The sequence below is a fragment of the Nanorana parkeri genome, unplaced genomic scaffold (assembly GCF_000935625.1).
Source record: "Nanorana parkeri isolate BGI_ZX_2015 unplaced genomic scaffold, ASM93562v1 scaffold1377, whole genome shotgun sequence".
Lineage (NCBI taxonomy): Eukaryota > Metazoa > Chordata > Amphibia > Anura > Dicroglossidae > Nanorana > Nanorana parkeri.
Genome location: NW_017307645.1, coordinates 366,540 through 393,035, shown reverse-complemented (window position 1 = coordinate 393,035; position 26,496 = coordinate 366,540). Strand labels below are relative to the sequence as shown.

Sequence of the window (26,496 nt, the reverse complement as noted above, 5' to 3'; positions counted from 1 at the left end):
TGGCTGTTAGTAGCTGAGGATTCCAACCAGTGCAGGTAGATGCCAACGGCTGGCCGACGCTAGTCCTAGGGAAGAGAACACCCATGCAGGATCACTGCAATGTGCTTACCCAGGCAATGGCTGTCTCCAGTGCTGTCCTGAAAGGTTTTCTTTAAAGCAACTGAAGCTATACCATTATCATATTTGATGTTAAGCACTCTATATATGTATAACTGTGAGCCCTGTATCAATGGGTTTCTATTTATGTTAGGCTGGTTTTGCATTCCTGTACAAGTCTATGGGAATGCAAAACCCCCTTGAAGCAGGTCAAATGCAGTTCAGAATTAGGTCAACTGCAAGTAAAATGCACCTGTCAATTAATTCACAGGCCCAGAGTGTTTTGAGGGGTAAGTGTGGGATCTGGAATCTTGTAAACTGGAGCTGCCAGTGTTTCTGTATGAGGTAGATATATTACTTTCTGCAGTTTATGTCTTTGTTAAACTAAGGACTTCTAAGAATCTTCTGCTTCCTTTACTATAATTAGCATGTACATTCTCATTAGCTATGCCCTGTCTGGAACACTTGTCATACAAAATATCCAAAATACCTGTTATCATATTAATTCTAAAACATTACGGTGGAAGTGCATGTAGTAACACGTCCCCTACTCTATTTCTACTTCTATATCCTAGATAAAAGGGTAAACCCTATTCCTCCAGCTTTAATGTGACTTTTTATTTCTGGACATAAAATCAATTTATGATTGTTTTGGGAGCACTAAATTCAGGTTTCCTAATAAATCACAGTGATAAAATGTCAAGCAACAAGTGAAACAAGTGAAACTAGTTAAACAACTACTAATGTGATACTATAAACACTGCAACTATGCTAAACTCAGAAGGTTCTGTCAATTTCTCTTAAAGACGACCTTCACTTAAAATCACAGCATGCAGTGCTGCACGCTGATATAAAATCATCTTATATTCATTAGTTAAACATGTTTTGCTATTACTTACAATTACTATTTTTCCACTTCCTGGTTGAATAAGGCACTGATGACATAGCCCTGGTAAAGCATATACCTTCTGGGGACCCTACATTACCAGTGCCTTCCTGGAAAATCTCAAATTATCTCAGGGAAAGGCATTTTTCCCCCCCTGAGATAATGTGCCCTGTCACGTGTTCCAGGATAAAGAATCAGAGTCCCAGGATGCATTTGCCATTAGTGTAAATGGCCACTATGAGAAGAATTGGGAGGAAAAGAAAAATAAGGTATGCAAATAAGAAATAGGCTACACCTATCTATAAGTATCTGTCTGTAGATTGCCATTACTAGCCATTTCTAAACGTGCCTTTGTTGTCTTTTTTTTTTAAGCTAAAGATGAAGTTCCTCTTTGTTCTAAATTCTTTATAAACACACACAGCTAGGCCACAACTGCAGCTCCACAAAGAGCAAATGCCTAGATAAAAAAAAAAAAACCTCAAGCACTGAGTAAGTAGGCAGGAGTAATTAAAAATAAATTATTCACTGCCCTGCCTTTATAACTTCACAATAGAATTCAACATGAATTTCTATGGTCTAAATAAAAGAATTCAATCAACAACCTGGGCTTTGTTTGTCTAAATACATCTCAAGTAATCATGGCTTTGGTATCAGTTACAGTAGACAGTGCATTGTGATGTATAATTGTACTATAGCTCATAGTACACATCTATGAATTATAATGCAGCTAAGCATCAGGTTATGTTCTCATAGATGTACCATACAACACAGACTGAAGTCAGTTATTGTGTTAGTTCTGTTTCAGTTTATATATTCTAGATTCAGGCATAATGAAATATTAACTAATAGCTCTATTTTGTATTGCTTAAAACATACCATTAATATTTTGTATGACTGTGCCTCTGAATAAGGACAATCAAATAGTCATTATGTCTTTAACCTAAGTTAATAATAGGACTATTTTTCCACCCACTGTTAGGCGCAGAAGCAATGTTTTTGGCTCTAGTGGGAGGCAGTGTGGATGCCACCGATGAGAAAGACTAATGATATCTAAGGTGCCGAGCAAATTCACATAAAACATGACTAGATTGGAAATTACTTATTTTCAATGTGATGATGTGACTATTATTGTTTTTTCTTTCAGTTGTGTCTTTAAACAATACAACAACTACAAACCAATATTGTTTTTCCTACAAATTGATTACTTAATAGGATTATCCACACTTAACAGTGAAAGCAAGAGTTCCTACTCCTAGACTAGTAACCAAAAGAAACATCCACTAAAGCTGTAGCACATTTTGGTTAATTGTGGCAGCAATGTGAACAATGATTCATACATGGGTCCCAAAAATATACTAAAATGCATGGGCCATTTAAATATGATTTGGTAGTGATACAGAGATGTGATAGCTCCCACAGGTACTTCATAGAATTAATAGTTAGGGGCTAATCCCTTTTATAACTAGCACCTTGTCGACATGAGAAATCGGCTTATCGTCTATACGTTGTTGCAATGCTGTTAACCTATTAGACTAAACAAATTAGCACTTTTGCCGGATCTGATTAATGTGATGGCGGAGAGCCAAAAATAATAGAAAGTAAAGAACTTAATACACATATATTCCTAAGCACAATACCCAGGGCACACAGCAAAAGACTGGTGGCACATGTTTAGCATGGCTGAGCAACATCACTGATGGTCTAATATCAATATTCAGGAATAATAAATCACCCGGTCCTTTTTTTGTGTGCGTTCATTTGAGAACTAGTTGCTGCTATTATTGCTCCTATGTGCACGGTGTGAAAATGCTGTGAAGATAACTGTGACAAAGGTGAACTGCCCTATCCAATCAAAAATGATAACTATTAGTTTTTATAGATTTAGAATCTAAAATCTGGTTGTTATGGTTTCATAACATCTCTTCACATGAGTTCTTAAAGGTCCATTTCTATTTATTTGGAGCTAAATTATATTTCTGTACTTGAGAAAGCTCTTGAGGATGTTATCATTACAGCATGTAGAAATTTAGTATCTGTTTGATTTTATAATATCATGCCCACCAACCACAGAAGCAGTTTCAAAGGATTTTTGAATAAATACAATCAAGTAGCATTCAATCGCTACAAGATTTCTTTTTTACTAGGGTACTAGTGGAAGGAAATAAATAAAGGTTAAATAACAGATGAGATGCTGGAGAAGCTAGCACTGAAAATTTTATTCTGTTGATATGCACAATAAATACATGACATGCAGCATAACGATTACTTATATAAATGGGCACATCAAGTTTACATCATGCTCAGGACTGTGCAGTAACAAGGCAGTTGTACACAATGAACACATTTTTAATCCAAATTCACAATCTCAAAGGGAAGCATACGTGTTAAGTGCCATCTGTAAACTTTTGTTTTAAATATATAAAAAAAATTCTCTAAATTCCTATAAAGGCCACCCGTCATTAGAAACAAAGGCTTCATTAAACCATCTGACTTTGTTAGAATTTGGCCTCTCTGTCCGCCTACTCACAAAACAGCACATATTGGAAAATAACATACCATGCAACCCTGCCATTAAACTGCTTAAATTACAAAGTGCAGACTATGTTGTACAAACTAAAACATTTTTGGAACATGTTTATTTCTCTGACATCAATAGAAATGGCTGTATTTGTTCAGTACATACGTTCTAAAAAAAGAACTGTAGAATTATTTGAAAAGTAAAAAATTTACTGAATGTGTATTAACAAAAAAATATGTTAATATGCTCCTGTGCTTTGCCCTTTTACTTTAGGCTAGGGTCAGATATTGGCGATCCCGGGATGCACGTTTCAGGACCGCGCAATGGTGCACGATTGCACATCGTGATTGCCGCGTGGCCTCATTGATTTCAATGTAGTTATATCCATGCGGCAATTGCTGATAAAAGTTGCATGTACCTCTTTTTACTATACGCACTTCTGGGGTTTTTCAACCGTGATTGTGCACGATGGCATGGGCGGTATCGCGGTAGGAAACTGTGCGATCTGCCTGGCACGACTGGAATTAGAATATAATTAGAATATTAGAATATAATGGCACCACAAGCGTGATCAGCGGTGGTATGCAATTCCATTGCCTGCGGTCACGGATCACCCTAGTGTGAACCTGGCTTCAATAGCAGCCCTGTCAGCAGCACATTTTCACCTTCTTCACTCTCCTGCTACTCCCATTGGCCACCAGAAGCAAAAGAAAATACCTGGTAATTCTGGGTTCTGTGGTACCGAGCAGAATAGCCAAGGTGAATGCCGCTCAGCGGCATTCGGCTATTCACTCATTGCTGTTCGGCATCTATGAGAATAGGCCGAACAGCAGCGAGTAGCCTGCCTGAGGCTCAGCCGATCCAGATGTTGGATCGGCTGAGTCGAACTCCTTTTGCATTTCGGGTCGGCCGAACATGCTGAGCATGTTTGGCTGACCCGAAGCCACCTGACGTACGGCTGATTTCACCCGAGATACGGCTGAAATCAGCCGTACAAGCCTGAAGTGAATAGCCAAACAGCGTTCGGCTCGCTTCACTTCAGGTCAGTTGTTCACTCGGCTTTGTGAATAGACCCCTATATGTTTTTCTTTTAACCTATTCTTCTGGTAAATAATCCTGAAACATGGCAAAAAATTATAAGAAAAATGTAAAGTATAAAGCATACGTGAAACAGTTATCTTTCTCATAAACTATTTCAAAATGCTAGATTAACTATACTTGGCTAACAAGGTTTGGAGGCACTGAACTGGTAATATTGTCATGGCCATTAGAGGGGAACGTTAGTAAACATACAAGCCCATGGTCACATAAATGTGTGCTTGCATCATGACTAATTTATTTAACGTGATGAAGGTCACTTTTGCAGCATCACTAGCTTACCTAGGGAACCTTCAACTTTAGTTTATCAGATACTTTCACGCTAGTGTATCACTAGAATGTTTTCACACCAAGCAAGAGACTTACCAATTACAAAACCATCTTTCCAGGATTAAAATGCAACATGACAGCACATAGTACAAGCAGGTGACAATCTCATAATCCTCCAGTATTTAAATCACAGTTGGCATATGGTAGATAGGTTTGTAAAATGTGACTCATCACATTCTTAGGAATGTCAACTCACTTCTTTAATAGCAGGCATAAAACAGTGTGACCTGAACATGCCTTGTCCACGTTTTCCAATCTACAAACTAGTTCTTTCATTTAGAAAAAAATGTACATTACTGTATTAAGATTTATCTAAACCCAAGAACAGAAATATAATATACAGTTTAACGTTCTACCGGTCACTAGATATGATAACTGCATTAGTTGTTTTTTTTGAACAGGACTTTTCCTTTATTTTTACCTGGTGATACTGCCAGTAACAAACTTCCGGTCCTAGGGTAACAACATTCAGTTATTTTACTTCCCATTTCCTTTTTGGGTATTTGTAAGATATAATATTTTGTCCACTTTATTTCTCTATCACCTTGTATCATTCATCATAGTCTTTTACCTTCCACTTATACTGATTCCCACATCACAAGTTTTAGCTAAGTTGCATTGTTACCCCTGCTTATACCCTAGCAGCTAGGTCACCGCATTGTTAGTAGATTGTAAAAGCGTTTGTGCATTTAGCAGGTTAGCCTTATGCAATTAAGAACTGTGTATCCTATTGAAGTGACTAATTTTCATTTTTGGAAAAAGAGAAAACATTAGAACCTTTTGCCAGGCCATTACTGATGTTGCTTCACTGATGAGCTTTACTTTACTTACTGTCTATAAAGCATTAATGAAAAAGTGAGCAGAATCCAAAAGGGACAGAGACAGTAAAACAGAAAACTTAATCCTATCTCCTTTTCATGCAAAGTGGATAAATTGTTTCAGATGGTGAGAATTCCTCTTACTTCCTAACCACTGACCAAAGGGGGGAGGAGAAAGGCCTAAAGGAGGACACAGGCAGCAATAAAAACATATGTCTGCAAGGAGGAAACCGCAAAAAGCAGAATGTATAAAGTCCAGATTTAATTTTATTCAGACTTTTTATATCATCAAAAGCCAATGTGTTTTGGGGGTTTTAAAAGGTCCGCCGTCATCAGGGCTGTGTACTGTTGCACAAAGTGTATACTGGATGGCTAAAATTGGTGGAATCCTGACAGGTAATTAGTATAAGTACTCCACATGGTGGTTAAGCCTTATTAATTCTGCCCTTGGCAATTTCCTTGAAGACCCAGTCCCTACTTGAGCAAAGTGCCAACCAGGAGCCAACTTCTGGGTGAGCAGCCTAAGCATAATCATTCCTTCTACACTGTTTAAGGTCTGTTAAGAACACTGTTTAAGAACACCTACTACCTTTAAGAGAACCAGTGCTCAAGACCTTTCTTCTATTTTCTGAAGCAATAAAAACCTGACAAAGATCCTAACTCTTCTTCATTCTGTCCAAACCCAGAAAATAAGTTTCAACAGTAGTGCACTTTTGCCTTGGTACAGATGTTCCACAAACCATTAAAATGTTTGCACATTAAAACTTCACTCATTTGCATCTTTTAAAGACTTGTGTGTTTCCTCTACTCCCTTACAGGTTACATTAGGACATGTTCAAGGACATAAATTTAGCTACAAAAGAACATAATGCCTATTTGTGACCACACCACAATCACATATTGCCAGTTCTAATATTCTAAATTGCACTGGAAAATACAGCTGGAAATTGACTCGTTACCATTATTATAAACCATATCCACTCAATTTAATCCAATGGCAGACAGGTCTTGAAAGGAATTGTAACGCTTGTACACATTTCTGATAAAATATTTTATGACTTGAAACTGCAAGCTAAGCTAAATATTTCTATTGTAAAACTATGAATTTTTATTGCTGAAATAAGTACAAATGGTTCTGTCTATAATTCCCCAGAGTTCAAACAATATAGTTATGTAGATACAGAACATAATCTGACATTAACCCAGATATCAAATGCTACTACAAATGAATTGCTGAAGCTCAAAATATAAATTGGACTACAGTTCTGAATAAATGCTATCACACTGAATCTTCTGAAGAGGTGAAATGTATTAAAACAAGTGACATGGAATTAAATGAATCAAACATTTTACACAAAATGCAGTTCGGTAAGCACAATTTTTCTGCAGCTTGGAAGCAGAGATCATTTTCTCAGAGATGGATTTCACTTACTTTCAAATAAATTACTTTAGCCATTGTTGTGATTTGAAACACCAAACAGCAATTTAATATCCAAAATGCAGCCAAAACCCTGTCTTTAGGTAAAATATACAATGAATTATTTAAAATGCATAGAGATCTATTGCTACGTAATCAGTAGCAAGGAAAAGGCTAACTGGTTAAATGTAACCGTTTAATGTTAGACACGTGTGCAATTGGCTTTCATGGGATGGGTTCATCCATCTTTAATACAGATTCTGAAATTAAATCTTTTTTTAACTGTATAGGAAAGAGAACCCCTGCCCAAAACCTAACTGTGCAGCACTACAAATGAGCCCTTTTGGTCTCCTGCTTATTTGAGCCGTAACCTGGCGCTTCACCTAGTCAGGTGAAGAGTGGTACTGCAACTAGTCTTTTCTCATATCAACAGGGCTATATTTAGATGTTCTGCACATTGGAATGATTACACCCTTTTGTACAAGTTAGTAAATACTAATACTTACTGTCTGTCTAATTTGAGCTACTTTTCAACTGTACAGAACAATGAACAAGAAAGAGGATTTCTGACTGATTTCTGACTGATTTCTGACTCTCAACATCCCCTGCCAACACGTGGTCACAAATATTAAGAGGTGGCCAAAAGTGGTAAACAAAACAACCATGAAAAGGAGTTTGTAAATTGTAAGGCCTGGTGCTGTCTGCTTGCTCTGTTTCCCTACAGTGCCATCATAGTAAATGCAGCCCTGTACATAAAGGGCATAAATATTTTCATTTAGGGCAATTTTTAGTGTGTGTGGTTACCTTAGCATTTCTACCATTTTTACTGTTTCAGATAATAAAATCTAATGGTAAGATTGAATCTATGACTTGAAAGTAACCCAAACTAACTGCTTAGTATATCTCTTTTAGTAACTGTATGGCCAAAGCTACTGACATAGTAAAGCATTTTATAAACAAACAGCCAAGAGCTTCACTGCAGCGCACTTCCGTAAATGATAACTATACAGTTAACCTTATAGCATCTTGGGTTGGGAAAAGTGCAGGTACCACATTAAATGTAGACCAGCTAACAGTTGGGCTACTTTTACAGCTCAAAGTTTCTTAGTGTCAATAACCCTCAACAATACATATGTATGAAAGTGTTGCATCTTCTGGCACAGCTTTTTAAAGTACGGAGCTCCTGTAGATGCAAGCATATGAATAATGTGTCATACTATTTCTTTATTTCAGTGTCTCTGTACAGCTCATCTATGGTAACTTGTAGATTTTGCAGTGGATCTACACACCTAAAGCCAAATTAAAATTTGGAGAATATTTCAACAATGTGTTAGAGCTATGCTGTATCTTCCTAAATCCTATTCATATAACTGTGTGACATGGCTAGTACAAAAAAGCTGCACATCTGCTACATAAATGGAGACCGAGCAAATAAACTGTTTTTCCTGTCATGGGGATTAAGGAGCAACAGTTCATACATGTGCTACAGGCTGAGACTAAGAAGACATTCTTCTACATGTGTGCAAGCTATAACCCTAATGATATGCATGCTTATTTAATTTGGCATTGCAAAGAGCAATGATGGCTTGCTAACCACAGTAACTCATAGCAGCCAATCAAATTTCACATTTCATTAGCACAGCAGTCAGAGAAACATAGTCAGATGAGAAATTATTTCTGGTTGACAGCTGTTGGGTACTGTGCTTTGACTTCAACTTGCATGTCAAGAAATGTGATATATAATACAAAACAAAACATATAATCTAATTTTTTGTTTAAAATATTGTAGTGGGTATTGAATATTGAACCTTATAAAAGCAAATTTTAGTAATGGCAATAAATATATCCTAAGTACTATTTGAAAATGGAGTTTAGGCTTTTTTTTGGGGCAAAAGACATATTATACCAAGATTAAATAATTTTCTATATAAAACCTCAATGAACATGAAATGCAGTATATTTAATAGAATTAGATTTTAATTGAAGACTGATGTATACAAATGGTAAGCAATGAGATGAAAGATGGACTAAGTATTCTATCTGAAAGTCTATTAGCTACAGTGTATCTGGCTGAAAGTGGCTTTGAAATTTCCTTGGGCTCCTTCCTAGAAGTGCAATTATTCATCGTGAAGCCCATGTGTGAGTTAAGGTGATATTAATATAAAGCAGAGGTAATCGATGTGAGTAAAATGTTAAAGTGTTTTATATTACAGTACTTCTCTTTGGTGAAATCATAGTAATTGAAAAATCATGTTCTAGGGTAGAAAATGCATTATAAATACTTGAAAGTACATGGAAAAAGGACAGAATGAACTTTGAGTGACTTAAATGGATATGAATTTAGGTGGAGGTGGTACAATGATGGCACATGCATTGACTAAACATAAAGACAATTTTTCCTCAGTACAAAACAAACATTGGTAATTTATATCAAACCAGCAGGATATAGAATTAACCCTTGGGATAATGAAATGCGTTTCTTGCTCTTGTTAGGTTTGCGATTAGCACTGCTCATTTCACAGTTATTAAACAAATCTTTGGATATTACATACTGTATTATTTACTGTATTGCTTCTTACAGTGTTGTTAAACACTATGAGGAGGATTCATCAAAACGGGAGCAGACAAAATTTGGAGCAACTGCTCCAGTTTTTGTGTGCTCCAGTTTTAAAAATTCCCCTCTATGTGTTTTAAAGGGGACAGTCTGCTGAACAGTTATACTATAAGCTGATGGTCGCTAAAGCGACCATCAGCTTATAGTAGAACTGTAAATGCCAGGTCCGTATGGCATACTGACCTGGCCAGCTGGAAGCACTTTTGTAGATCCGTATGCCATACGTCCTTGGCAGCGAAATGGTTAAGAAAGGCAAATAGGCTGTTCACTTTGCAAAGTAATTTTCCCTTAGCTTAGTGAATGTGGTGAAAATTCACTTTGCAATCAGGTGCAAGGAAAAATAAAAAGTAAAACAGTAATTTTGCTTGCACATGATTGAATGATGAAAGCCAGCAGAGCTCCACTTTATTCATTAAGCTAAAGGAAAATTCCCTTGCAAAGTGCAAATTCCCTTGCAGAGTGAACATCCTATTCACCTTTAGTAATTCAATACTATGGCTTTAAGGTTGTGAAATATAACCTGGAGAATTATTGTGAAAGCTGTTGCTCCCTCTAATATGCAAGTGCATATTTTGATCTAACAGAGATGCCACCCAAAAAAAGACATTACAATCTTATATTTCTCCTCTTGTTGACTTTCTTATTTTACAGAACATAACTATGCCCTTTGGAATCTAAACTGGCCACATATGACATGTTCTGTAAAACCAGGTAAAAAACATGCATCGTACAAAGCATCCCTTCTATACTGTCCTTGTGCTGGGTACCAGACCATTTTTTAATCTGGATGTGACAAAAAAAATTATTTCAGAACTTCTCTGGCTTGTGTCTGCAGTTCTGTTACAGGGTTGTGTGAGCACAATGGACATACTGCTAAGATGATGTTTGCTACATATTTGTCAGCAGTTTTCCAACGTGCTTGTTTTGCAGTATATTGGCATATCACAATATAAGCTATGAAATAACAAATACTCCCTAGACTTTGTATAAAGTTAGTAATCCAATACGAACAAGGTAAGATAGGCAAATGTATACATTTATTAACATCCTTGCTTTTGACTTTTTTGTGATCTTCCAACACATGTCAGATAAGAAAGGTCATAGAAAACTATGCTTCAGACAGAGTCCTGGCACATTGCTGCTCACTTTAGTTGGGTCAATGCATTCAAAAGTCATATTTCTGGTGTAAGCAGAATCATATTAGAAGTTATCACCACTGGTTTAATATTTACTTGGGACACCAGTGATGAGATAATAATGCTGTAATTCCTGTCTTTGTTTGATCCACCTTATAGTTTTGGGAGTGTCTCCCAGTTTGTAAGTATTCCCAATCCTTATGTTGCAATCTCCATAATAAACAAACAAAAAAATAATATAAATCTATCTGAGAGAGTGTAGAGCTTTTGCGATTCTTACAGAAAGTATGCAAACTTGGAAAGACAACAGAAATAATCTCACTACTAGAGCCCCTGAAACATAAGAAAGAAAAAGCTGTAACTCTCCAACACCAGCTAAAATATAGATTTTGGGAGAAATTGTTATAAGATGCACTACCTATGAAGTTATGGGACACATGCTAGTTAGCCACATCTTTACTGAACAGCTTAAGAAGAGAACACCAACCCAGGTGAAGCTGACGTACTTTTTCAGGAAACACAAAGGCCGCTATGAACAGACGTCTATGCAGATACTCTCCTTGTACAAGAAAGAAGTGCAGTGAGGTAGCCACAACACATGTTACTGTACAACTCCGCGCCAGAAAGAATCAAGATGAAAAATTATTCACAGATGGGATGGCACAGCCATTGACAGAACACAGACTTAATTTTGTTACCAGATACTCATTTTATAGGCTCAGAGAAGGCACTGCAACAAATCTCCAAACAGCAACTGGCACCCCAATTTTGCTGTGTACATATTCTTAAATCCTTAAATAGGCACCTTCCTGATTAAAGTGGCAGTAGTTGCCCAAAACACTGATTGTGTGCGGCCTGCAGCCCTGCACATGTCTGTAGCCTTGCTGCACCCTGCTTAACTCCAGGGAAGCAATCTCTCAGCTTGCTACTCCAACTGTTACTGGCTACGAAACCAGGGAAATACTGGAGCATTATGTTGTATGGGCTCACCTACACTACTGAGGGTGTAGTGATATTTTTATTCAACAGACAACAATCCCTGCATTGGCAATTTAGGGACAGCAGACTGGAACATGCACTGGCCTTTTTCCCACCACACCAAGCCAGAATAAAATTATTGCTAGAATATGGCCAATGTTTCTGTCTCATGTTCCTGCACAAATGCTTTTCTATTCCTTCACCCACTTATGTCCCTTCTACCACAGACTCTATCTCTGAGAGTCTTCCAGTACGTTTGCTTCCAGGATCGATTCCTGCAGGAAAGCCCTTCCTGAATGACTGAACGTCAGACTGATGACAGACTGACCCTTTAATTAACAAGTATATATGTGATTTTGTACTTATGGAAAAGACAATGAAGCACTCACAAAACACTAGTATTCATGTTTGGCAGTATATTTCGCCAATTGTCAGACAACCCTACATTGATCAAATACACACTTTGCTACATTAAATCAATAATTATTTTCTCCAAAAATGTATGAACTATAATTGTATGATTATAGTATATCTGTTCACATACAAACATATTCACAGAACAAAGCCACAATAGATATTTACTGCACAATTCCTGCTATATACCAAACTACAACTGACATAACTTGTGCAGTAATCAGTTGTTTTTTTTCACAATGCATATGTTTTGTGCCGTCTACATTTGCAGTGATTTGCTGCCAGGAATGAAAGTTGAATTTTAATGCTGACTTCTAATGAGCCAAATCCGGCGATTGAACAAGTGAATAGGGTCAAGCCATCTCCCATTTTATCTTAGACACGTGAAATTATAGGACACATCCATTTCGCTCCTTCCTGCTCCTTAGGTTAAAATGGAAATGAGAAATAACAAGGTTAAGCCTGATCTAAGAATGATAACAGACCTTGTAAGTCTCATGAAAGTGAAATGGGAGATGTCAATATCTAAAGCATGCAGCTCTCCTAATCTCCAGGATAAACTAACAGGATGAAGAAGGGCCATCATCCATGAGAAAGAGCATGCAGGTACTGTAGTAAGGAGACAAGATATCTTTCCACGTAAGCCCTCTTAGAACTAAATCCAATTCCACTGGGCTCTGAATAACTGCAGGATCTCTTCACCTTTATTCTAACTATGTTCATAGCAGTCATTCACCGAATTTTGGCATGTATTAATTTTACTATTCAGCACAACATACATACTTCTCTCCATTGACTTACTCACATATAGCACATGGCTTACAACATCCCATTGCAGCTGTGCTGTATTCTTAAACCATACATATGTAAATTTACTATATCAACTAAGACCTCAACTGAACTCCATTAGCTGATATTTGCATAAAGTCTAATGGGCCAGGCTGTGGTTAAAATTATTCATCACATTCATGTGGAAATGTCATTCTAAAGGTGCCCACACACCTTGCGATAATCGTACAATAATCACGGGTAATCCCGTGATCGTACGATTATCGTATGTTGTGTGGAAGCCGTGCGACCTCTACAACTGTAAGGTCGCACGACTTTTATCTTACGAACATGTTCGAAAACCCGCCGAGAATCGTATGATTTTCGGCGGGTGTGTAGCATGTTCGTAAGATAAAAGTCAGACGGGCCTTTGTGTGCAAGCGCACACTGCACGTTTAGCATTGTGGTCATCGGAAGCCCGCCCCTCGGCGGAGCGGGCTTGCGATCATCGCAAGTTCGATATCTGCCTGTCCAAGATAGGCAGATCGTAGTTTTTTTAATTACCTTACAACCATCGCAAGACAAAAGTATTGCAATGGTTGTAAGGTGTGTACCCAGCCTTACACTGTTTCTTCATTATTACAAGCTTTTACTTATTTGAGTCATTCCCACTGAAGTTGAAATTCTGATCAAGGACTGCCTTAGAGAGGACCTAAAATACAATTGCAAGCAGGTACAGTTCTTTGGTTGTAAGAAAACGTCTTTCCCTTTTCTGCATGTCAAGCATTAAAATTGCGTGCTCCCGCAAAATCGCAAAAAAGCTAATAGGCAATGATTAAAACGCTTTTACTGCTCATCAGTTTAGTGTTATCAGTGATTAATGGCTCTAAAATTATTGCTCTCACTCCGACGTTTGCGGCGATATGTAACATGTGCGGCACAATAGGCGCAATCGCCGTTTTCGTACATAGGCGCAGCCGACGCATATCTGCGCGTGTATGTGGGGGGCGGGGACTTCAAAAAAAATTTTCTTTTTACATTTTTTTATGCTTCTTTATTTTTTTTTATGATTCTTTAATTTTTGTATTACTTTTTTTTTTACACACAACTTTAGTGCTATTACATGGGGGGCTAAGAAGCCCCCTATGGGATAGCCAATTTACATGACAGGTCCTCTTTATGGAGACATCAGGGGTCTTAAAGACCCCTAATGTCACCTAGGGACCCCCAGAGAAGCTGATGAAGCAGAGATCAGCTTTATCAGTTTCTCTAGCTGGAGAGTGACACTGAATGCAGGAAGTGATGTAATGTACATCACTTCCTGCATTCAGGAACTGAGAGGAGATCAAAGAGAGTTCGTATACTGAACTCCCTTTGATCTCCTGTCACAGAGCCGTGCCGGTCCTGGCCGCATCAGGCACAGCGGATCTCGGGACCGGCAACGGCAGTGACAGCTGCTAATACAAGCGATCGAGCGTCTCTAGAGACGCTCGATCGCTTGACTGTGTTAAGCTCCCGGCCGGCCGGGAAGCTGCTCGTCGGGCTCCACTGTCCTCTCGTCACAGACTTTTGATTTTTCAAGCCCTGAGTATAACCATCTGCACTATAACCATTCCTGACCTTAGGGCCCATAGCGCAGCAGCTTTCGATTCTATTGTAGTTCCATAAGCGCAGACTTTATAATTTTATACTTCTTAAGGAAATAATAGCTGTCTTGAAGTGACATTAAACCCTCAGATTTTTTAACATAAAACAATACTGTAACGTGTGCCTTACTGTAATCCATGGTTGTTTACCTTCTCTTTGCTGCTCTTCCTTTTAAATCCTTCTCTCTTCTCATGCTGGGCAGAACTTCTGTTTTGCAGCAGACTGCCTTGTCTCTGAAATGAATACATGGTGTCTGTGTGAAGGTTCACAACGTGAGCCAGAACTACAGGAAGAGGCACTCAGCTGCACAGGGAAGTTCTCCCCAAGCATGACAAGAGATACAGATTTAAAAGGAAGAGCAGCAAAGAGAAGGGAAACAACCATGGATTACAGTAAGGCACACATTACAGTATTGGTTTATGTTAAAAAATCTGAGGGTTTAATGTCACTTTAACTATTACCTCCCAAAATACTATAATCATTATAGTCATATAAAAGTAGAAAACATTATATGTAAATCTACTATTTCTACTATTTTATTTGTTTGATCTAGCGAGTAGACAGTAGAAGCAGATATCTGGTTAGGCAGTATAGGTTTTGCACATTTGTACTTGATTAGTAAATAATCCCAAGTGACTACAAAATCATGCACTTGAAAAGTGTGCAGCAAGCTTATTGAATATTAGGCTCAAAGAGGCATGTTGAATTAATTGAAGAAGGTTTAGTTGAGCATGCCTATCTGTTTGCTATTGGCTATTGCAAATTGAAATAGCCAATAGGAATCTAGCAATGCATTCCTATGGCCAAAAATGCATTTTTTTCCTTTTTTTTTGACGGCAGCAGAACCGCCGGCCAATAGAAAACTGTTGGGCATTGCTAGCTCCGCACAATCATTTTCTATTTTTATTTTTCTACTTTTTTAACTATTTTTCTGTTCTGCTCAGTCCCACAGAGAGACCAAGCAGAACAGCCGAGCCGAATGCCGCTATTCACTCACTGCTGTTCGGCATCTATAAGAATAGACTGAACAGCAGCGAGTAGCCTGCCGGAGGTTCGGCTTCGCCGATCCACATGTTGGATCAGCTGAGTCGAACTCCTTCTGTTCGGCCGACCCGAAGCCACGCGAAGTATGGCTGATTTCAGCCGATATACGGCTGAAATCAGCCGCACAAGCCTGAAGTGAATAGCCGAACAGCGTTCGGCTCACTTCGCTTTAGGTCGGTCATTCCCTCGGCTGCCTACGGCAGCTTAGTGAATAGACCCCTATATGTTTTTCTTTTAACCTATTCTTCTGGTAAATAATCCTGAAACATGGCAAAAAATTATAAGAAAAATGTAAAGTATAAAGCATACGTGAAACAGTTATCTTTCTCATAGAGTGGCAACAGAGGAAACAGAGGATTGGCCGCTATACTGTTGTCCAGAAGCAAGGCAGGATCAGCCAGTTATTTATTAACACTGATAACAAGGATAAGGGAAAGATTATTCAGCAATGCAGAGAGCATACGCTTACATGTAATGAAACAAAATCAAAACTTGGGTTTAGTGACACTTTAAAAAAATAACACTAGGATATATTTTAAAGCAAACCAGTAAACTCTAGAGACACAAAACATGGCATGTAGGAATAGGTCATTCTAGGTAAATCATGCGCAGTCATGCACGAAAAGTGTCTAACCTGGTTCAAGATATGGTTCAAGATATTTTCCAACCTTTAACAACTTCTAACAATAAAATATGCTAATCTTTACTCATTGGCAAATGTTGCAAAATTTAACTCCTGGCAAACAGCTAAATATAAAAAAAGGAAATACATAAATGGAAGCTATTTCACCTGCCAAAGAATTGTTATTTCTGTCCATCCAGTCCCAGAATTTGCACAGTTCTATCACACAGCACAGTCCTGTCTAGCACCAAAGAAGACCTGACTTTATTTCTGCTGCAGAAAGGAACACTTACATGTCTTGTCCCTCACCGGGCCTGTGACTGGACAATGCAAAGAAAAGCAGCAAACTCATATATCTTCTTTCTCCTCCTATCAACATACTCCTTATTAAAATGTGATTACTGCAGCACAACTATTTGGATCCGTGTGCTGTTTCTCCTTCAGCTCTGCTGTACAGAAAATTGCACGATGATGCTACTTGCATTTTTAAAGAATACATTGAGCAGCACAGTGGCGTAGGGGTTAGCACTTCTGCCTTGTAGCACTGGGGGTCCCTGGTTTAAATCCCAGCCAGGTCACTATCTACAATGAGTTTGCATGCTCCCTGTGCTTGAGTGCATTTCCTCCAAATACATGCTGGTAGGTTAATTGGCTCCTGTCTAAAATTGGCCCTTGTATGTATGCATGTGAGATAGGTACCTTAGAGTGTAAGCTCCTTGAGGACAGGGACTGATGGGAATGTGCAACTCTGTAAAGCGCTGTGTAAAAACTGTTGGTGCTATATAAATACATTTTATGATTAATAAATACAAAACTGCATTAATTTGTGTCTTAAACCTGCGTGGACTTCAGGTTTTAGTGTGAGTTTATCATATGTTAACCGTCTTAGTTAAATCAAGCAGGTTCTCCCACTCTTCAGTTACTCTACAATTCTTATTCCAAACTCTGCCATATAGTGCAAATTTATTAAGCATTTACTAAAAACTATGTTTATTGAAGTGTGGCTTTCTTCCACAATTCCAATGCATTTTTATTAAATCCCACTTGAAGCGTCTTTTAACTGACAGAGCATGCTGAGAACTGTAGCTGAACCAAAACTGAAAAGTCAGTCCTGCAGTATATGTGCCTGTCTTAGGCTAAGGAAACTGTAACCTTTCTTTGGCTACATCAACAATTTCAAAGCTGGCAAAGCACACTGACTGTGTTTGGAAAGTGAAGATCATCATAAATCACTACCTTTGCTTTGGGGTGGATTTTGACTTCTGTCTCGCAGGACATTGATCTGATAGACGGCTCCGTAAGGCTCAAAAAGGTCTTTGAGTTCTTTTTCTGACCATGAACGTGGGATCTGCCCAACAAACATCTTAATGGCATCTGGGTCTGGCTGGTCTGAGTGATCCAAAGCTCCATTCATCTTGTTGGTTGTACCGTTACTGAGAAAAGAGAAATACACAGGCGTCATTAACCCTGACAATCTGTACCACAAATACATAGGTATAACAGAGACTGTCCTAACATCAGGATTAGAGTTACACAAATGTAGGCTGTAACCTACTAGTGTGATTCAAGGACTCTACATAGAAATATTACGCATCAGGAATCAAATCTAAAATTTAGACTTTGTTCATTTTCCAGTAAACAATGCAGAAAGACAGATAATCATCACAGTGGATTGCAATAAACCATCGCTGGAGGTTACAGCAGTGAAATATATTTGCCTTGTTTTGCCTCTCTGGTAGAAATAAAGTAGAAGCGATTTTGGTAATAAAGTCATATGAAAAGAATATGAAACACTTGCCAGTCTGTCAGATGAGTAATGCAAGATGCCAGAGATGAATCTGTAAATTGTGTAGAGCCATCATGTGTACATTATATTAGTCTAACTTTTTCCTTAGAATGCTGGAAATGGCTTTACACTGCAGATCTGATCCCACACTCTCTCAGCTAATGGAATGATTGAGATACAGAGATTTAGCCCACTGTCTGTTGAACAAAGGCTTCAATTCACAAGTTGAATTGTGGAAAGCAGAAAGCCTACTGGGTGCAGTTTAAATGTGATGTGTGACAACCATTCACTGTCTCCAACTTTCTTTTAAAAGGAGTATGTTATAATGAAAATATTTCCCTGCACGCAAGGAGCAAGGCTTATCCAGGGTACATTCTGTAAAGAGAGGGAATATGCTTATAAAATACTAGATGTAATATATATTACACAGGTCTGTCTCAGGAATATTGTGGTCCCCATACCATGACTACAACATGTCTTTTTGTGCCCACCTTACCTTCACAGTTTCTGTTATTTACTATACATTAGTTTAAATACTATATTGTTTACCCAGTGTGCAGCAAAACTACCCATGCAGTTCTTAGTGACCAGTGGTAGGGAACTGTTGCTAGCTTCTGTGGGCTATCACACTATCAGTGATTACCGTTTAAACTATACATTAATATTTACCGAATGCTATGGGTTTACCACTTGTCATTTTGCAGTAACAACTCAATAGTAATACCAATGCACCCAGTTTCTGCATTGAGCTTGAAGTGTAATGCCAGTCAAACCTTTTTTGTTTGTTTTGGATGGAACAGGGAAGGGTTAGCACCTCTTGTATGTTCGGCTATCCAGAGTTCCCCTAACTTAATTTTGCAAAACAACACAAGACAAGAAGTCAGCAAAAATTTGCAACCAGGACACAGATAGCAAAAAAGCATTTGTGTCACTGTTTGTGTTGCTGTTGAATATTTTCTCTTCACAGTCTCTCTAACAGAGCTCCCTGTAGCAGTAAAACCGACAACCGGGCCTCAGATACTTCTATCTAAATACGAAAAAGTTTTGGCTGGACATAGTTTAATAACGTATACCTTAATCAATTTTTTTAGGTGTTCTATAAATGAAGAGCTGTATAACAGGATCATGTGGCCCACTGTAGGTTAACATTGTGAATGAGGACAACTACTGCACCATCAGAAGAAATGCTAACCCCACTACTACTTACAACAAAACTGTACCTACACACTAGTCCTATCTATGTCCTTCATTCACAGCCGGATATTACTATTAACAACTATACTTGCAGCTTGTCTCATTTTAATGAGTGTTGTAGATTGTGCTGTTTTCTAAACAGCAGCATTTTTCAAAATAATAATAAAACAAACTTCAGAAGGGGGACAGACATTTGTGAACACAGCCAGGAACTTCAAAGACACCAGAATTTATATAATTGTGTCATCTCTGCTCTGAGCCAACATGTTAGGAAGTAGATGCAGACCCGGGATGATGTCTGAATTAGACCCCTTTAACACCGGTGCCTTCAGTTCTGATCAGGAAGGGATCCGTGCACGGATCCACTACTGATTTGAACGGATGTCACCATTGTGACATCCATGTCTGTCCAGTTTTCTCCTTCATTTTATGATGGAGGAAAAAAAATGAAATTACCAGACCCATTTTGGGCTATGGGAATTCAGATGTAAACATACCCATGTTAGTGTATGGGCAGCTGGATCTAAATGGATGGGTGTCCATTTACATCTAGTTACCTCTCTCTGATCTGGCAGGATCAGTACCAGCCAAACGGAACTCTGATATGTTTGTTTTTCCAGACCTGGTCGGCGCTGGGGGAAACCGGATGTAAACGCATGCCCATCTGTTTAGATCTGGCTGCCCATATACTAACATTGGGCTTCCGATCCGCTCCACCTGACAAACTGACAGGCAGACCTTATCGGAATGCCCATGTGAAAGGGGACTAAAGATGGCTATATCTGTTGGGAGAAACAAACAGATGCAGGCATTGTCAGAGGGAGTAACGTGATCTCTTGGAGAGGTAAAACAATACTTTAATTACATTTTTGTCGATCGTCTATGCTGTATGCTATGGATTGACTGTTTTTCAGCCTCTGTAAGAATGATAGCTGAGCATTTATGGTCTGTTTTGTTCAAATGTATTATTTAGATATATTATTTAGGTGTATGTATATTAATAGTGCCAGTATGCAAAAAAAAAAACCTTATCTAACATGCAATGTATTACCTGCATTGCCATGCATTTTAAGCTGTGCCCACGCTTGTCATTATTACCTAGCAACACTTACCTGTCAGCAAGTGCTCTAATTAGGCTTGTCATGCTTAGTAAAACAGGTCCTACATGAACACATTTCTCTCAGCTCTGTAAGTTCCATATTTTTTATCTTTATTGTGTTCACTGATGGCTTTATAATGTCCATTGCCTGTCCTGACCTCTTTCTGTTGCTGTATGTATTTAGTCTATATCTCATTCTGTATCTGTAATACAACTCTCTTTAAATCAATGATGTGTTCTTCAAGGATAAAGATAAATTATCAATGCATTTAGCTACATGAATTGTCATTTTGTACCATCAGTAAATGCCTGGTATCAAACTAAATAGTTATATAATAAAGACTAAAATATAACAAAGTAAAATTCAGAAAAAAATGTTGGACTGTTAAGAAATGTTCACAATGGCAGTATGAGCAAGAAGCATTAATAAGTAGGACTGTGTATGACAACTACTGCTGTTAAAAAGGTACTGCACATTAAAAATAGTCAAAATCTCTAAGGCTGTTTTCTAAGCAGCTGAAGGCTATGAATTCTCCCACCACCTGTAATGACCACCCTGTGGCCATGTTATGATTAGGGCAAGGATCTGGGTATCAAATACTAATAAGAGAAAGGAGTTGGGCTTCATTATCATGTGTATTTATTATTTACGTCATCCTCTGGTCTTTTACTCAAATCACAAGTGTATTTTTATCATTACACCATGCTTTGTTCTAATACACAGTGCAGGCTAAAGACTATTCACAATTAATACATTTGTGGCTATATGTGTGAGTCTTCATGGACCTAGATAAACTTAGTCATGAACACCATATATTAGCACCTACATTTATCTGCTCTGTTTTTAACACCTGCAAACTGCACTTTGTAGCCAAATACAAACATAAAAAATTAGTTATAAAATACTTGAAAAAATGTTACTGGGGTACTATAAGTACCTGTGAAGTTTTACAGGTCACCTACTACTCTGGACTAATAAAGTTGACCTTGGGAAAGCCTGCAGCACAGGCTTTGAAATTGTTGAAATTGTTTAAGGATGTTATCTAGGGGCACAGTTTATAGGCCAACCACCCTCCATAATATAAAAAATTGAAATCTTGCTATCGGCTTCACTTGTTCCTAGGCAGCCTGGCTTCCTGACCAATCAGGAAGCTGGACAGCACCTCAAGACCCACTGCCGGCTTCCCAATTGGTCAGAAAGTCAGGCAGCCTCGGCAAGTGAAGCCGGTGTTGTTTTGATAGAACACCGGCTTCCCCGGCCAATCAAGAAGCCGGCGACGGGTCATGATCTGCCACCCCACTTCCTGATAATTGGGGCACACAGCAGCGGTATCAGTACTTGGTATCAGCGAGTACCGGAAAAAAATATCGGTATTGGTGCATCCCTTAGTTTGGGACCTTTCTTTGTATGTATTTAGAATCTATTAAATGTTTTGACACATTGTTTAAGCCCCGATGAAGGGGTATTTTTTGCCCCCGGAATTCATTATCTGTCTGTTGCTTTTTTGTGGCAGCAATATTGGTTTTGGTGCCCTTCCTCTGAAGACCCCTCTTGTTCTGTGAGTGCTGCTGAACTCAGGCCATGAGGCTTAAATAATGACTTTCCACTTTTCACTGAATGAAGAATTACACCAACTCAGAGGTGTCAACACTACTCCTACTATCAAAGTCTAAAAATAAAATTCTGGCCCGAGTTCACTTATAAGAGGTATTCTGGAGATATTTGACACAAAAGTCTACTGTGTAGAAGCAATGCTAAGAGAGGGAATAAATGGTATCACACTGTATATGTGTTTATGTATTTGTTTATTTATTTATTATATAGTATCACATAACCATCCTCTTCCGCACCACCCAAGACCGCCCTCATCAACTCCTCCCATGCTCGCCTCAATGACTTCTTTAGAATCTATCCAATCCTTTGGAACTCCCTACCCCAACCTGTTTATCTGTCTCCTACTCAGTCTGCCTTTAGGCAATCCCTGTCTCATCTCTTCAGGGAAGCCTATGCTGCCGCAACCTAATAGCGAACTATAATTTTCTCAAACAATTCATCCCCACACAGCTACCACCTCTTGTATCACTGGCCGTTCCCTTTTAGATTGCAAGCTCTCACAAGCAGGGCACTCCTTACTATCTTGTCTTGATTTGTATTGTAACTGTAATGTCTTCTTTATATCATAAAGCGCTGCACAAACTGTTGGCACTATATAAATCCTGTATAGCAATAAATATGTTCTTTGATACAACACCCACCTTTAGCCATGACCATAAATCACTGCAGCCCCATGTCACCTTTTGTGTGTTGCACTCTCTTTAACCCAAAGGAAATGTTCCTACCATAAAAGGGCCAGTTGGTGTTTTCCTTCTAAAACTAAAAGTTTCTGACTAGCAGACTTCTTTAAATTAATTAGACCAGATGCATCATGTGTGGAGAAAAAGGTTTCCCTCCACAATTAATTTATATTAAGAATCTATCCTTTAATAAGTCCCTTAAAGTTTTTCATAGTTACAAAAAAACTATTTCACATAGTCTGACTTGCTCATTGTGGGCACGGGTCCTTTAAGGTAAAAAAAAAGGTGTTTTTTCTTATCTTCTTTATTCTCATGATTATTTGATTGCCACACCTACAGCTCTATATTAAATAAGGATCAATTATAAATAATAACTAAAGGTTATTATATAGAGAAAAAAATGAATTCACACTTTAAACACAAGAGAAGTTTCAGATACTGTAAGTTCCAAAACAGAAAATGAAAATCAATAGGACAAGCAGCCCCTGTTTTCATAAGATCTGCTCTTTATTAGACAAGATCTAGGCAATTTAGACAATCTCTAGACTCCCGCTTTGTTTATCACAAAGATTTCCATTGGGGTTAAGGTTATTGAGACCATCGATCGGCTGCAAGAGAGAATGTCCTACAAGCTTCCTATTTAGATGAATGCTGGTTATTAGACACATAAAGAAAGGAGAAAACAAATAATAATATCCATTATCCACATTCAGCCTACTTCATCATTTTATTCTACAGTGCCGACGACTCGGGTGAGAAAAGCTTAAACATGGATCTTTACACAGCAAGCTAACTCCAGAATATTTAAAAGAATCCATGCAGACATTTAACTTTCACTTAATAAACCTCAATACACCATTGTGCACAAGGACAAAATGTATATGTTTCATATCAAAATTTTAAATTGCCATTTTCCATGCACAAGTAGACATTCCATAAAATGTATCAATGCCTTGAAAACCAATTTGTTCAGGGAAGCATATATTATTTTTGCATCTTACACTAAAGCACCTCTCTGCTGGATTATCAGTAACAATAATTTCTAACACTTGCCCATGTACTCAGCTTACTGTTTCATCTCAACACATACACCTTCTCTGTTACTTATTTGTACACAAAAGTAAGCAAACTAGCTGTAAGGGAATGACATTTAGCTTGCTAAAACACTGTGTATCATAAATAATTGCCTTTTTAATAAAATGCATTTAACCGTTTTTTTCATAGTTTGTTTCATCTCAGTGCTGCTGATCGCCTGCAGCCTCTCTGCAGCCACATCCTGTCTACATGCCTACACTGCAGGAATAGCTGCATGGCACTTCTAAGGGAGGTTTCCTGAAGGTGATGACAACATTACATTAGCATTTAAGTTAAAGCTTATTTGAGATTTTAGTAATTGTGTTTAAATGTTTTTTAGGCACTTGGCAGAAAGGGCAGGGCATCTTAAAATTGTGTACTGTATGTGTTTTCATTCGCTGTACACTCTTAGAAACAGGTCCATGAATTTGTTGCATGGAGGCCGGATAAGCCATACAAGACACTACTTCCTCAGTGCAGCGCAATAAATCTAAACCTGAGAAAATCAAAGGCTCAGCCTTACTGAGCTCACTGTCTGACTGGGGCACCATTATAGAGATTTGCCCCACTTCCTATCCTGCTGACATTTCACAAGACAGGAAGTGAGGGCAACTCAGGATAAAAACAATTATTTTCTTTTGAGAAATTGGTAAAAGCAGTTGTGTAACAAGATCCTAATTGTATCTCTAGCAACCTAGCCCTAAGGTTGGTTATGGAATGGTACTGTGGTACCAGTAAGCATGTGGGTGTGGGGGGTGCTTTAATTTCTGAACAGGGTCGCATCTTGCCTCAAATCAACCCTTCTAAAAATCGTTACATGTAATATGCTGTCATTTTAATAAACTTAAAATAATGCATTCCTTTTTCAATCTGTTCATCACTGCAGAAGATCCCCCCCCAAAAAAATAAAATACATTAAAATACAGTATGTTTTGTGAAAGGCACAAGCCAATAAACTGCAGGCTGAAGTTAGGGGGTCTGCTCAATTCTTGATGTCAGCAACTTAAACGTAAGCATGCCACTTTATCTTATCATGCCTAAGGCAACAAAACACAGATTGTAAACTTTGCAGGGTGGATTCATATACTCTATTCCCATTGCCAAACACAGTAGGCCACTAACTATATTGTAATTGTGAATCACACTGAGTCTCATAGGGGATGATATGAAATATTTTACACTGTTGCTTAATTTCATTACTAACCTAAGATTGAAAATTATTCTACATTAGCCTTTCTCAACAATTTTACCATGGAGGAACCCCTGAAAAATTCAAATCTACAGGTCACAGTATGGTGCCACAATTCTAAAGCTTTGGGTATATTTGGGTTTGTGGCTATGTATTTATTGGCAAACCATATATTTGCATTGTTGTTCAGTGCACTCTCTATTGTCTCCATGTATATGGACTCTGAGGTTACCAATGAAAAATACACATGTCACAAAATGTTGCATGAACGATCGCTTTTTCAAGGAGACAGTTCAAACAAAGTACAGGTAAAAGCTCCCTCTCCCATGGCTCATAGCCAGGAAAAACACTGATGGCTCCAGTCCAATTAGTACTGTGGAATGTGTATAAGGGAGCCACTTCCACATTTCACGCTGGTTTCCCAGCCAATTTATGACCGATCTGACTTTCTAGGGAGCCACTGTTCCTGGGGTCCGAGCCAGCCTCCCTGCACATACATGCAGACTTCACAATGAATGTGTCCAAAACTCCTTTGTCTTCAAGCACCCCACAATTTATTTCCTCCCTGTCACATTGCTGCTTCTCAACCCACTCTGGGACCTCCAAAAACTTAACCCCTGGGGTTCCATGGAGCCCCGGTTGAGAAATACAATTCCACATGCATATATCAGACCAGTCTACAAAAGGGCAGAAATATCAAACTCTTTGTAGTTCAGCTGCTGAGCATATTCCCTACAGGTCTGCATATTATTTATAGCTATGCTTCCTGACTAATTGACAAATGCAAAATAAAGAAAAAAATAAAATAAAAATTGTACACATTTATTTCAGTGTTGTGCTGATACATTAGACAGAAATCAAAGACTACATAGCCCACGGAACTTAGTGGTGGGAATCACAACGAAATGCATGTTTATAAATAAAGTATATCCTGTTGTGTCTGTCTAAAAATAAATAACTAAAGGCAGTTAGGTGAAAACCAGACTGTGTAAAAAATGAGGTGGGAAGAAACTCAACGCTTTTGCTTATTTGCAAGGAAATACCTGTATTTTTTCTAGGTCCATTAGTTATACGGAGACTTATATAGAAACCCATTAAAAGGACAGTGAAGGCACTATGCAGATATGAAAACTGCTTCTTCAATGAAAAGGAAAAGGAAAAAAAAAGCTTGAAAGCTAAGTAGACTGAATTAAGTCAATTTAACCTACGAGTTTTGTTATCTTTAGGTATATTAAACAACAGTACATATAAAAAATAAATAATAATAAGCCAATAATGTTTTTAAATTAGTGAACACATACATAACGAAAGCTTTCAATTGTAGATTAAAAGAGAACAAACAATAGAAATTCATTTTTAAGTGTTTACATACACTTTAACCCACACTATGGCCACCTCTACTGCATCTCCTTAAAAGCCAGAATAAATATTGTACCTTTATAAAGCTAAACTATATAAATGGGAAATTGTAAT

The 26,496-nt window shown here is 38.1% G+C and overlaps 1 protein-coding gene across 1 annotated transcript in view; it reads right to left on the bottom strand.

Moving 5' to 3' along the window:
• The window catches only part of LOC108797978 (CUGBP Elav-like family member 2), a gene marked incomplete at its 3' end in the record, with an annotated part of 248,021 nt that overhangs the window by 57,881 nt on the left and 163,644 nt on the right, over positions 1-26,496 (bottom strand). Inside the window, exon 2 of the mRNA XM_018569666.1 lies at positions 17,623-17,819. Coding sequence (XP_018425168.1) covers positions 17,623-17,819 — 197 coding nt within the window. The remainder of the gene's footprint in view (positions 1-17,622; positions 17,820-26,496) is intronic.